The 14,827-nt window shown below is 35.7% G+C and overlaps 1 protein-coding gene across 1 annotated transcript in view; it reads right to left on the bottom strand.

Annotated features, from left to right (window-relative positions):
• Positions 1 to 14,802, bottom strand: part of LOC129765955 (perlucin-like) — a 99,523-nt gene extending 84,721 nt beyond the window's left edge. Inside the window, exon 1 of the mRNA XM_055766411.1 lies at positions 14,725 to 14,802. Coding sequence (XP_055622386.1) covers positions 14,725 to 14,802 — 78 coding nt within the window. The remainder of the gene's footprint in view (positions 1 to 14,724) is intronic.
• Between the last annotated feature and the right edge of the window lie 25 nt (positions 14,803 to 14,827).

The following is a 14,827-nucleotide window of genomic DNA, read 5'->3' as shown; positions in this document are numbered from 1 at the left end:
GCAACTTTGCATACTTGAAATATTCCAAAAATAATTGGACCACTTTTTGAAAAGGGCCAAAGTTTTTTTCAATTTTTTTTTTCAAAAATTTCTATCTCAAAAACTATAAAACTTACAAAATGTTGATCAAAGAAGAAATTGTAGGGAATTGTTCAAATTTTCATAAAAAAATATTTAAAAATTTATTTTTTTTACTTTACACCTAACTTTTTTTTTCAAAAACTCAAATTCAATTTTCTCAAAAACGTATTTTTCTAAAATTCTCAAAAAAATTGTGTGAATAGCCCGTACAATTATCAACAAGTCGTCTATACATCCAAAGATGGGCACTTTTACAGGAAAAAAGTTTTTAAAACAACAACTTTTTTATATTTTTTTTGAAAAAAATACAACTTATCCTAATTTTGTTTAAAGTCAAGATAGCAATATAGTTTAATCGACAAAGTTTTAGATCTTGTTAAAATATAAACTTTTGTCGAAGACGTCAACTTTCTATCTTTTATAGTTTTTAGAATATAAGTCAGTTTTGTATGAAGACTCCTGAAAAAAATAATGTTTTGCTCGAAACATTTTTGTGAGTAAATTCTCTCGTTTGACATGTTCTTGACATGTTTCTAAATAGAGAAAAGTTTGCAGAGCATTCAAAATGCGATAAAAATGTAACAAATTGAACATGAGTAGCATTTTTTCGAAAAAAACATGAAAAAGTTTTTGTTCGAAAAACTTTTTCCATGTAAATGTGCCCATCGTCCGATTTATGGAAAACTTGTTGGAATTTTTAAGGGCTATTTATGTCTATTTTTTTTTAATTTTAAAAGCATATGTTTGCGAGAAAAATTAATTTTAAATTTAAAATTTTTTTTTTCAATGAAATTTTTAAAAAATTCTTTGATAAGTTTTAAAGAAAACCAAAATAATTTCCTGCATTCCATTCTTTGTCTAAAATTGTGTAGGTCTGATCGATTTTTTTGTAGTTTTTTTTCAACTTTTTTTTTTTTGAATAATCTTCATTGAAGAACTATAAGATCTACAAATAGTTGGTCAGAGAATGAAATTTAGGAAATTACTTATGTTTTGTTTAAAAATTATCAAAGAATTTTTTGGAAAAAAATTTCATTGAAAAAAAATTTGAAAATTAAAATTCATTTTTCTCGCAAACATATGCTTTAAAAAATCTGAAAAAAATTGATATAAATAGCCCTTAAAATTTCCAACAAGTTTTCCATAAATCGGACGATGAGCACATTTACATGGAAAAAGTTTTTCGAACAAAAACTTTTTCATGTTTTTTTTCGAAAAAATTTTCAATTTGTTACATTTTTATGTATAAATTATCGCATTTTGAATGCAGTGCAAACTTTTCTCTATTTAGAAACATGTCAAGAACATGTCAAACGTGAGAATTTACACACAAAAATGTTTCGAGCAAAACATTATTTTTTTCAGGAGTCATCATACAAAACTGATTTATATTCTAAAAACCATAAAAGATAGAAAGTTGACGTCTTCGACAAAAGTTTATATTTTAACAAGATCTAAAACTTTGTCGATTAAACTATATTGCTATCTGGACTTTAAACAAAATTAGGATCCGTTGTTTTTTTTTCAAAAAAAACATGGAAAAGTTGTTGTGAGAAAAAACTATTTTCCTGTAAAAGTGCCCATCTTCGAATGTATAGACGACTTGTTGATAATTGTACGGGCTATTCACACAATTTTTTTGAGAATTTAAAAAAAATACGTTTTTGAAAAAAATTAATTTAAGTTTTTGGAAAAAAAAGTTTAGTGTAAATTAAAAACAATAAATTTTTAAATATTATTTTATGAAAATTTGAACGATTTCCTATAATTTCTTCTTTGACCAAAATATTGTAAGTCTTATAGTTTTTAAGATATAAATTTTTGAAAGAAAAATAAAAAAAACTTTGGCCCTTTTTAAAAAGTAGTCTAATTATTTTTGGAATATTTCAAGTATGCAAAGTTGCTTAAATGACCAATATCTTTACACCCAAAACGTTTCACTGCAATCTGAAATGGTGCTGCCAATGACCAGTTGAGTTGGCGTGAAATCCGTCACTTATGACATGGGATTCATAGATTCCTTTATGTTATTAAGATGGGTCAAAGTATCGAATACTAAACAATCGCAGAAGACTGGACATTAATTTTGGTCGACGGTCAGAGATTTGTGATTTTAACGATAGTAAAGGAATCATAACTTGTCTTAAGTAATACAGCGGTTGTCTGTTAACTGGGCACAGCCCAGTTATCGAATCCAGCTCGCTAACTGGACTGGACTTTCGAACGTCAAAAAACACCGAGGGGAGCGTCAATGATGCATGATTCTGCATGATTCGAAAGCCGAATATCGGTTACATTTACCTAGTGAAAATACACGTGTTACAATTAAATCAAAACTCTTACCGTATTGCCATATGGAAACAATAAAAATATTTAATATGCGCTTTTCTCACCCCAGTCTTCAGATATGGCACATTCAAATTTACGTATGCTACCGAGTAAAATAGACTAACCTCTGGTAGGGATATCCATTGAATCTGACATTCATTCTACAAAACAGCAAACATTAAATCGCTTAACTTGGAATATTAGAAATCGTATACAAAGTGAGATTGAATCAAAATCATATACAATGTCGAACAAAGGATATATTGTGTACATTTGAAATCGTATAAAATGCGAAAACCAGTATTATATTGATCACAACAGATTAGGTTTTAATTATATGTAACAAACATCAGTTTTATGATATACACTATCGTAAAATCGATCTATACGAAATCATTTATGCATATCAGATTGTAATTCGCATGAACATATTGATTGAATCAATGCAGTACTGCCTAAAAATTGTATTACCCCAGCAAACATTTAATCGTATAACTTTTGTACATGCTTGGTCGCATATAAATTCGTATCAAATAACAATCGTATGAAATATCAATCAAAGGATGCATGAGGTATATCCGAAATCGTATAGAATGCCAAAACACGATTTCCTATATCATTGATGGAGTCATATATCGACATAACGATCATACTAGTATTGCGATATTATATAAGCACATTCTATTCATTTTACATAGCATTGTCGAGGCAAATCGCATATCAGTGTAAAAAGCATCGGACATCCTTATATACGGCGTTGTATGCGTATAAAATGTGGTATATATGTATATCGCCACCAATCGCTTCCTAAGTGTCTGGCATCATGCTGAATAGCATATTCTTCACCATCTTAATGCTTTTCACACGGTTCTGCGATTGGACCCATGAACTTGCTCATAGTAAGAAAACGTGAATGTTTGAAGGTATTGATAACAAAAAACAAATTTTGGGCGGGAAGAAGTTTGCCGGGCCAGTTAGTATCCCATAAATATTCTCATACATACAAATTACGATTCGTGAGGTTATAATCACAGTTGACGTAATATTTTTTGCCATGTTTTTTTTGTATGTCTGTAATAAATCGTATATTCGAATGACAATATTTATTTATTTTTTTTTATAATTCGCCAATCATTCAGGAACAAAATAAGGTAAATGATTTTGGTTTGTCCAGTCGAAAATATGATCATGATTTGCCCACTTTTTTGAATGCTCTAATTCAGCGCTCCTGTGTCAAATAAGGCCTTCGAATGTTTCGAAACATATAAATGAAATTGCAATATTTTTAAAAAATTAAAAATATTTTTACGAAATCACATGTAAAATACACCTTCTATTTGTGTCAATGCGCCCCTCATTCGAGCTAACTTTTAATCGATCACCAGATGATTATTTGGCACGTATTCAGACCTTTTCTGGATTACAACACTTATAAATATTGTAAACATCATGCTTGCTCACCATTTGTATCGGATTTACACCATTAAATTTAACATTAAACCACCATTAAAACCATTAAATTAACGCATTTTGATAAACTCAATTCTGATCATGAGTTGTCCAATTCAATAATGTTGTTTTGTCCACATGATTTCTATGGCAACCGCTGGGCGCGCTGCAGTTTGTTTATGTTTGTTTATGGTGTGCTTCGCGCATAGCAGAAGTATGGTTTTTCTGTGTTGATTGTGTTGAGGTGAACACTTCTAAAATGCCCAAGAAAAGGCAATATTCTGAAGAAAGCCTAAATTATGAATGAATCAATATGATGACAGTAAACTCAAGCAATGATAAATGCAACATCTAATTGTGAATTCGAATGTTTTCATTCAAAAATGGAGATTTCTAAAACCGGACAAACCATGATCATTTTTTTTTGCAAACCATGATCATAATTCTTCTTTAAGGAAAATCGTTAAAAAACATAAAAATTTGAATAATTTCAACACCTTATGGTAGTATTAGCAACTAGAGACTTGGGGCTTTTCAACAAACCCAAACTCGTATCGATTATGTGTGATTTTCATGAAGAAAAATCGATTTGCATTTACTAGTTGCGTAAAAACACCCCAAATTGGACAAACCAAGATCATTTACCCTACTTCAAGCGTGGAAGTGAACCCATCTGCAAATTGTGCCAGCATAAACAAGTGCCCAAGTTCGAAAAGTCTCGGACCATCACTACACAGTTCATTTGCACCAAGTTCCGATTTTCTGCTTTCCAAATTAATCGATTACATTTTGTATGTTGAAATTTTATTTGATGGAAATTGATGAACAAAACATAACCTTTTTTGTCAATATTGCAAGAACTGAACATACAATAACAACGCAAAAGCAACCCGATATTGATACATTGAACGTTGGTCCGAAGTCCTGAAAACTGGGTCGATGTTGAGCCGATATTCTGCAATAAATGTTGATATTTGTATTTACCATTCACTCACGTAGAATGTACGGATAGTTAGTACGGTAGAAAATGACTATCGAATTGGTACTAATCAGAATAAAATTTGTTATATAAATACATAATAATTATTTCTCTCAGTGTATTGATGGTTATAGATCTGTGATGCATTGGAGTATCCCTCACCAATGTTGCTGTTTATGTTACATTTGACGATTAACTGATTATTAACTGGGCTGTAGCCCAGTTAGCGAGCGCCCAGTTAGTGAACAAGTGCTGTAATACCGTGAGAAGACGAATATTCCCCACATAACATAAGTGTTTTTGAAAAAGAATATGGTGTCAAAGTTTATGGAAATAAATGAGATCGGACTGAGGTTTCCAAAAGAAGGGTGTCGCATTACTACACACGCGTTCATTTTCTCAACTTTTCAAACGTTATCTTCGATTTCCTCGATCAGAATATCTAAATCTCCATTCCAAGTATCGTCAAACGTAAACCTTTCATGAACTCTCGAATGTGTCAAAAATACCGGAAAAAGGAAACCAATGCATTCGGTTCCCCTCTCAAATTGGTATCAATATCCGATTCAATGGCTTTTATTGCCACAATCGTTCTGTGTCGTTCCGACCGATATTTAGCGTATAAATATTTATAGCCGTTTAGGGATTAACAAGCTCTTATAAGATTCGAAAGTGTTGCTCCACTGGTCTGATGTATATATTTTCCATTGTAGATTTTTATTTGACTTCCGTCTGTTGTTGTGTTGCCGGGTGGGAAAGGGGTGGTGTGAAGAAGGACATGCGGATAAGGCAAGGCAAGTTCAAATCTCTTCCACTCAGCAATGTGTATTCGCGATAAGAGAATCCCCCTTTTCTTACTTCTGCTGCCTAACTAGATGTGCTAAAGCTTTGCGAGGATTCCACAACTTTTGACACCCGGCAGCGAGAACCCGTTTTGGCTCTATGTGTCTCTGTCTCCGGTCTGGATTCTGCCGGAAATCTCACAAGTGGCGATAATATGTGTGCTGAGATTAATGTTTATTTTTCTAGATTTTCACTTTCGCCGACGCTGCCGCCATCATACGGAGAGAGGAATTTCTGTGCGAGTATATGAGTTTGTTTTAGCACAGACTGGAATGCAAACGGTTAAGTGGGGTGACTTTCGTGTGTGGCGTAACTGTATGATAATTCATGAAAACTGAGCCACGGTACAAGGAACTTGCTTTGATTATTTTTTCTATGAGATTTTGTTATATGACGTTTGGAATTGAATTTCCCGTGAAGGTTCTGGTGGGTTTAAATATATACACCCAGGGTTTTTTTACGCGGTTTTTTTGCGCGGTTTTTTTTGCGCGGTTTTTTTACGAGTTTTTTTACGCGGATTTTCCAATTATCGCGGTTTTTTTACATGGTACCCGCGTAAAAAAAGATTAGTGCAATATCACATCTCTCCCTCAGCTCACATTTTTCTCTTATGTTCCCTCAGAGCATATTACGGTAATTAGTGTTTGTAACGGAGCTTAGTGCTTAGTGCCGCACCTTATCACGATTCTTACGTGGATTTTAGGTGTTAGGTAACGGGTAGCTCAAAGGGCTGTACAACGGGGCGGGGTTTTTACGGGCAGCGATTCGTGAATGAATTCCCTGTCTACTTAGCTCTGAACGGTCCAACAGCACGTGCACGGCAGTAGAGTGTACAAATCACAAGGGAATCTTCTAGCAACAGCAGATGCCCTCATTCGTGAGGAAAACCGAACTATAGCTACCAGTAACCAACGAAATTGCAGGAAAAAACTTCGGGTTTTCGGAAGCGAGTAACACTCAACATTTTACTTCCGTTCTACGTAAGGATAGTCCCATTTGATATCTATCATTAGGTGACAAGATTAAATTCAACTTGTTGAAGAATCTTCCCGACTTGGCAAAACAGCGTTTGCTGAACTTGTTCAACAAGTTTCTGGAGCTGAATATTGTCCCGCATGACTGGAGACAAGTGAGAGTGATAGCCATACGAAAACCCAACAAGCCGGCTTGCGATCATAATTCGTATAGGCCGATTGCAATGTTATCCTGTATTCGTAAATTGTTAGAGAAAATGATTCTACTTCACTTGGACAAGTGGGTCGAAACGAACAATTTGCTGTCAAATACGCAGTTTGGCTTCCGCAGAGGCAAAGGGACGAATGATTGTCTCGCGCTGCTATCTTCTGAAATCCAAATCGCATTTGCTCGCAAACAACAAATGGCTTCCGTGTTTCTCGATATCAAAGGGGCATTTGATTCAGTTTCCATGGAAATTCTCTCAAAGAAGCTTCATAATCGTGGACTTTCACCAATTCTCAATAATTTCCTGTACAATTTACTATCAGAAAAGCACATGTTTTTCAATCATGGCAGCTCGAAATCTTCTCGTTACAGTTTTATGAGCCTACCGCAAGGCTCATGCCTAAGTCCCCTCTTGTACAGTTTTTACGTCAATGATATGAATGATTGTCTAACTAGAGACTGCACGCTGAGACAACTTGCAGACGATGGAGTTATTTCCATCACGGGTACTAATCCCGTCGTTCTGCAAAAGTCGTTGCAAGATACCCTGAACAATCTGTTCACGTGGGCCCTTAAGCTGGGTATCGAATTCTCTACGGAGAAAACTGAAATGGTCGTTTTTTCTAGGAAGCACGAACCCGCCCAATTCCAGTTTCACCTATCCGGCAAAACGATCATGCACTCTAAGTTTTTCAAATACCTGGGTGTATATTTTGATTCTAAGTGTACCTGGGGAAGACACATTGCGTATCTGAAACAGAAATGCCAGCAAAGAATCAATTTTCTCCAAACAATAACCGGAACATGGTGGGGTGCCCATCCAGGAGACCTCATTAGGCTGTACAAAACAACGATATTATCAGTGTTGGAATATGGCAGTTTTTGCTTCCGATCAGCTGCCAGGATTCATATTCTCAATCTGGAGAGGATACAATATCGTTGCTTGCGTATAGCCATCGGGTGTTTGCGTTCGACACATACGATGAGTCTCGAAGTCTTGGCAGGAGTACCCCCGCTTACTCTTCGGTTCACAGAATTATCCTACAGATTTATCATCCGTTGCAAGATCATGAATCCATTGGTGATTGATAACTTCGAAAATCTACTCCAACTGACTCCTCAGTCAAGTTTTACGTCTTTATACCATGAGTACCTTACCCACGACGTGCACCCTTCACCAGGCATCTCCAACCAAGTTTGCTTCCCATACTTTTGCAATTCCTCTGTCATTTTTGATCTGTCCATGCGACAAAAAATCCATGGAATCCCAGATCATCTACGCTCAGATTCTATTCCGCCGATATTTTCGGAAAAATATGGGAAAGTTAGATCTGATAAAATGTTCTTTACTGACGGTTCATACATAAACGGGTCCACTGGCTTCGGCATCTTCAACTTCAATGAATTCCAGTGCCTCTTTCAAACTCAAAGATCCTTGTTCCGTGTATGTCGCTGAAATGGATGTGATATACTATGCTCTAGGGATCATTGAAACACTGCCCATCGACCATTATTTTATTTTTTCAGACAGTCTCAGCTCAATAGAGGCAATCCGCTCAATGAAAGTTGATAAACGCTCATCTTATTTCCTAACAAGAATAAGACATCTATTGAGTGTTTTGGACGAAAAATTATTCAAGATTACCTTAGCATGGGTTCCCTCTCATTGCTCGATTCCGGGGAATGAGAAAGCGGACTCGCTAGCTAAGGTGGGCACTTCAGAAGGCACACTTTTTGAAAGGCAAATTGCTTATAATGATTTTTTCCACATTCCTCGTCAGCACACGCTCGTAAGTTGGCAGCGCATGTGGATGAGTTCGGTCGTTGGTTACACACGATTATCCCTAAGTACTCGACGATTGCATGGTTCAAGGGATTGAATGTAGGTCGTGATTTCATTCGCGTGATATCTCGGCTTATGTCCAATCACTACAACCTAAACGCGCATCTTTATCGCATTGGGCTCGCAGCAAACAATCTATGTGATTGTGGCGATGGCTACCACGACATCGAGCATGTTGTCTGGTCGTGTATCCGGTTCCATGCTGCTCGCTCTCAGCTCTCCAGAGCATTGAGGGCGCAAGGCAGATAATCTGATATCCCCGTCCGGGATATCTTAGGTAGCCGTGATACTGATCTTCTGTTTCATCTATACCTGTTCCTCAGAAACGCCGATGTCAACGTTTAATGATGTTTCCTTCGTTGTGTACCTGTTTCATATCCCTCCTATTCGATCTATAAACTTTTACTTAGTCGCGGCAATACATACACACACTCTTTATAAATACACGGGCCGAAGGTTGTGCACTCCACTGATCGTTCAACAAGAGCCAGGTTGTACCGCTCATGACAACTCTACACGAGCTGATGATAGCGCCGGCTAGTGATCATTCTATCCTGGATTCCTCGAGTCGAGAAAGACGCACCACGCTAGATATGGGGTGCAGACTAGGGGGGCGTTGCTGATTAACGGGCAGCTGCATCCCAATAGGAAGTAACCCGTATCGGGCACACGTACAAAGCACTGAAGACTGCAACATCACAATTATGAGAACACTTGTAATACTAACCTCGAGCCAACCGCGAGTAATCGGTTACATATTATCAACATAGTTGTAAGCAAACATTGTCAAAATATTGAACTCCCGGCCCCGTTAGGCTGACGCCATATGAGCCTTAATAAAAATATATATTTTGGATAAAAAAAATTTTAAAAAATTAGGTGACATGGTTTTTTTTACGCGGATTTTCAAATTAACGCGGTTTTTTTACGCGGATTTTCGAATTAACGCGGTTTTTCCAATTAACGGGGATTTTTTTACACGGTTTTCTTACGATGTACATATCCCCCGCGTAAAAAACAACTTGGGTGTACATAGAATCCACATGTGAATATTTTGTTTGAATCAACTACTATTAGCTATACAACTCAGCTATTATGTCACGTATCTAAGTGACAGTGTAACTATAGTTGTGGGTGTACCCAATTCTACTGTGCCTTAAATCATCAAAGGAAACGTTACTGTAGTCATTTTTCAATCGACTGATTGACGGACTGTTTAATTGTGAAAAATGAAGTTAAGAATAGAAAACAAACCAATAGAATGTGAAGTATTGACCCTTTGGGGTCGTATTAAATTTGGGCATGGGTGTCGTACTGGTCGGAATTATTTTTCCTTGAGAAAGAAGTGATACATGCAAGATAATGAAAAAAAAAACATTTTTTTAAATTTTTTTGTGAACCATATACAGGTCGTACTCGATTATCCGGAGTATTGATTTTTTTTTCACTCCGGATAATCGAGTCATTCAAAAAAAAAAAACGAATTATCTCTCGGTGAACGTTATATAATTATGATTTGCACTTATTTATTAAACAGTTTTATTTAGCTTGACCCGTTTGTATGTTTGTGACTTTGTAACTTTGTTACTTTGTCTGTAGCGCTGTACCACATTATTAGAAATTTAACCCCCTTCCTGCTGACCGATTGATCTGAAATTTGGAACACATCTTTATTTTTGGTGTCATTATAAAACTGCGTATTCCAGGATCTTGAAAATTCAAGATGGCGGCCGCTACAAAATGGCGGATTACATATTTTCTCAGAACCGCTTCAATGTGTGTATCAAACGAAAGGGCTTGACTAGTAAAACACAATTATTTATTATGCTAATCCAAAATGGCCACCAACACAAAATTGCGCCATATATATTTTTTTTCAAAACCTCTTCAATATATATCAAATATCAAATGAAAGGGTGACAGTAGAACACAGTAGATCATGAAAAATCCAAATCCAAGATGACCGCAGTTCCCAAATATACAATTCCTTTTTAATGGTTCCATTCATCTTGCCCTGTTTGTATGTATGTTTGAATGTTTGTAGGGCTGTCCCACATTAATGGAAAATTGACCCCGTTCCTGTTGACTGATTGATCCGAAATTTGGGAGACACCTTTAATTCTACTGTCATTATAAAACTGCGTATTCTATGATCTTGAAAAATTTAATTTGACCGTCACTAAAAAATGGCTGAATGACTTGACTTGGAGAACACAAAACATAATAAACAACATAAATTCAAAAAGGTCACCGCCACTAAATGGATAATGGATAATCGCGGATAATCCGGGTTCTACTGTATACCCCACGATTTTATTTTAGTCTCATCATTGCCCTATATTAATGAAGGAACGGACACGATAGCTACTAAGTGCTACTTGCCTAATTATTCTCTAGCTTTTAGTACATTAAACCGTTTAACTTATTAATTTTTTTCCTTATTTTATTTTCTAGTTTTTAGTAAATTATCTGTATCATTAGTATACTTCTCTACAATAAAACCATTCAACTTTTTTTTTAATTTTAATTTCTTACCTATCTTTTTTCGGAGTATTTTGATGATGAACTGTATTCTATTAGTCAAATAATTTCATTTGGTACCAATATTGAGGGGATTGCTAAAAATACATAGTCGACCATTTTTTGGTGACAACCTTTTCGAATTTATGTTGTTTACTAGCTGACCCGGCAATCTTCATCCCGCCACAAATTTGTTTTTTGTTATCAATACCTTCAAACATTCACGTTTTCTTACTATAAGCAAGTTCATGGGTCCAATCACAGAACTGTTCATTGATTGATCTTCTACTCGATCCCGTTGAATTTACCTTTTACTATAAAATTTCTAGTATTTCTAACAAAACTCATCATTATAATATCAGATTATTTTCAGACACAATTCTCGTTCAAGATTTTTCAACCACTTGCAAATAACATGTTTCTCCGTTACATGGAATAAATGTTTTATACAGAAATAATAATAGAATAAAGATAGCCCTAAATCGGACAATTTCTTCCTCGAGTTCTGCTCCTATCAACACATCCGGCGATCCTTTTTTGGTATAGATAGAAGAAAATATAGGAGTGCGTTTCATCACATTAAAATCCATTTCCAGTCTCGAACAAAGATCAAACAAAGATTCGCTAGCGCAAACATCAAATAGACTAGCAGCACTTGTCACTACGTAATTGTAGAACATATGGGAATTTATTTTTCTGAATTTTCCCTTTTTCCTTCAGAGTTTTCCTAATATTTTCAATTGTCATGTTTGGTTGGAATATTTTTGGTTGAAATATGTGTAATATTTTTATGGGACCCCCCCCCCCTCCATTCGAGAGGACGGAGGGGTGTCATACCATTATATAAATATTTCTCATACCCAAAAACCCTCACATCCCAAATTGTGCTTGATTAGTTCTCGAGTTATGCAGAAGTTTGTGTTTCGTTTGTATGGCAACCCCCCTTAGAGAGGAGGGAGGAGTGTATTCACCATATAAACGTTTCGTGCCCCGTAAAACCTTCACATGCCAAATGTGGCTCCATTTGCTTGATTAGTTTTCGAGTTATGCAGAAATTTGTGTTTCATTTGCATGGCAGCCCGCCATTAGAGAAGAGGGAGGAGTATCTAACCACCGTAAAACGTTTATTGCACCCTAAAACCTCCACATGCCAAATTTGGTTCCATTTGCTTGATTAGTTTTCGAGTAATGCAGAAATTTGTGTTTCATTTGTATGACAGCCCACCCTTAGAGAGAGAGGGGTGGAGATTCTTACTACCATAGAAACATTTATTGTACCCTAAAACCTCAATATGCCTAATTTGGTCTTATTTGCTTGATTAATTGTCGAGTAATGCAGTAACTTGTGTTTCATTTGCATGGCAGCCCCCCCCCCCCTTAGAGAGGGGGAGGGATCTTAAACTACCACGAAAACCTTCCCCGGCCCCAAAAACCCTTACATACCAATTTTCATGTTGATCGGTTCAGTAGTTTCCGAGTCCATAAGAATCAGACAGACAGACAGACAGAAATCCATTTTTATATATATAGATTATGTTTTGTGTTCTCCATGTTAAGTCATTCAGCCATTTTTAGCGGCGGCCAAATTGAATTTTTCAGGATCATGGAATAAGTAGTTTTATGATGACAGTAGAATTAAAGGTGTCTCCCAAATTTCGGATCAATGGGGTTCTGAAAAAAAAAAAACATATGGCGCCATCTTGTGGTGGTGGACATTTTGGATTAGCATTTTTCATAAATAACTGTATTCTATTAGTCAATCCCTTCATTTGATATCCATTATTGATGGGGTTCTTAGAAAATATGTAATCCGTCATTTTGTAGCGGCCGCTATCTTGGATTTCTATTTTTCATAAATAACTGTGTTCTACTAGTCAAGCCCTTCCATTTGATACCTATATTGATGGGTTTTGAGAAAATATGTTATCCGAAATTTTGTTGTGGCGGCCATCTTAGATTTCCATTTTTCATAAATAAATGTGTTCTACTTGCGCCATCTTGTAGTGGCGGCCATTTTGGATTAGCATTTTTCATAAATAACTGTATTCTACTAGTCAATCTTTTCATTTGATATTCATATTGATGGATCTGAGAAAATATGTTCTACTAGCCAACTTATACAAATTATTCTAAATTTCCGATCTAAAAATAAGAAAAATCTAATCTAAAATACTCCGGGTAATCGAGTCATCGAGACATGTGTATATATTAACCTAACAATGTATTTCAATGTAATGTTTTTTTTTATATAAAAATAATATTTTATAATTTGTCGTCGTGTGAAATCTTTCGAAACAATCTCCAAGAGTAAATCATTGGAAGTATAATCAATACATAATTATATTTTTACTATCCGTTGAATATGAGACACTTTTGCCATTAATGCAATAAATGTGTAATTAATGCCAGTACACCCTTACCTCGCTATACGGCCGCTCTTTATACGGCTTTTCGTTGAACAAGCTTGGAACCGATCCGAAAGAGTTTGTATGAATTTGTATTAGAATAATTGATTCGTTATACGGCTTTTTTCTTAGCGGCCCAGGAACGTATCTAGGCCGTAAAGCGAGGTATGGGTGTAATGTGTATCCGAAAAGATCAGCACTTTTCACTTTTGACAAACAAAGATTTTTTTACATGATATTATTCAAATGACATAAGACAGTTATGCAAACAATTATTCTGTTCTTGAAAAACAACTACTTCAACATAATTTAAACCAGTACTTACTCAAATAATGATTTCTGCGTATTCGAAATAATCAGAACATTTCATATGAGACGAACAAAGATTTTGTCGCTTGAGACACTTTTACGATTATTCATATAACATGAGACATCATACCAAAGTGTTACAATGGCTAAATTCTGCTGTAATGATTTTTGTCACACATTTCTATGCATTCAACGCACTGTGCGTTGTCTTGTGTGGGTGACTACTTTGATTGATATTGAGTACCGTTATCTAAAAGCATAAACTGATACTTGGTTGAGTAAAACATAGGATTAGCACGGTTTCTTGCTGTGGTGGCTGAGAGCAGACAAACAACCAGAACGGTAAAAAAGGTATGGTGGCTGAGAGCAGACAAGCGACCATACAGAGTTAATTGATTAATTCGAATAAATTTAGTTTGATGAAAGTAAATTCTTGGCAGGATTTTATTTTTTATTTGCAACCAGTTGGATGTTGAGTATGATTCTGGAATTAATTTGACTTTGCACACAAAGCACAACATGATGTATATAATAATTTTATTGTGCACATGAAACATTATAATTTTATTCGTCGCATGTAACAATTTACAGGAATCGTATTTCATATAACTCTATCCGTTTCCTATTGCCAAAGCATCCTAAACGAACGGACAACTGCTGCAAGTGCTGTAACCAACACAAAGCACAAGTCTCCCGAGTTATCATTCTGCGCTATTCCTTCACAAATGTAATAAACTTCTCCAGAGTCGATTCATAATTTTCACACTGTCGGATATAGTCCTCACGTTTTCCCAACCGTAGCAGAATGGCACTGGTCCTCCACCGCAGCCGTCGCCGCCGCCGCTCTCGAATTGCTCGTCCATCTATCCTCTGGAGAAATTTCCGTAA

Source organism: Toxorhynchites rutilus, chromosome 2 (assembly GCF_029784135.1).
Source record: "Toxorhynchites rutilus septentrionalis strain SRP chromosome 2, ASM2978413v1, whole genome shotgun sequence".
Taxonomy (NCBI): Eukaryota; Metazoa; Arthropoda; class Insecta; order Diptera; family Culicidae; genus Toxorhynchites; species Toxorhynchites rutilus.
The sequence above is the reverse complement of the archived record's forward strand: the minus strand, read 5'-3'. Positions and strand labels throughout refer to the sequence as shown.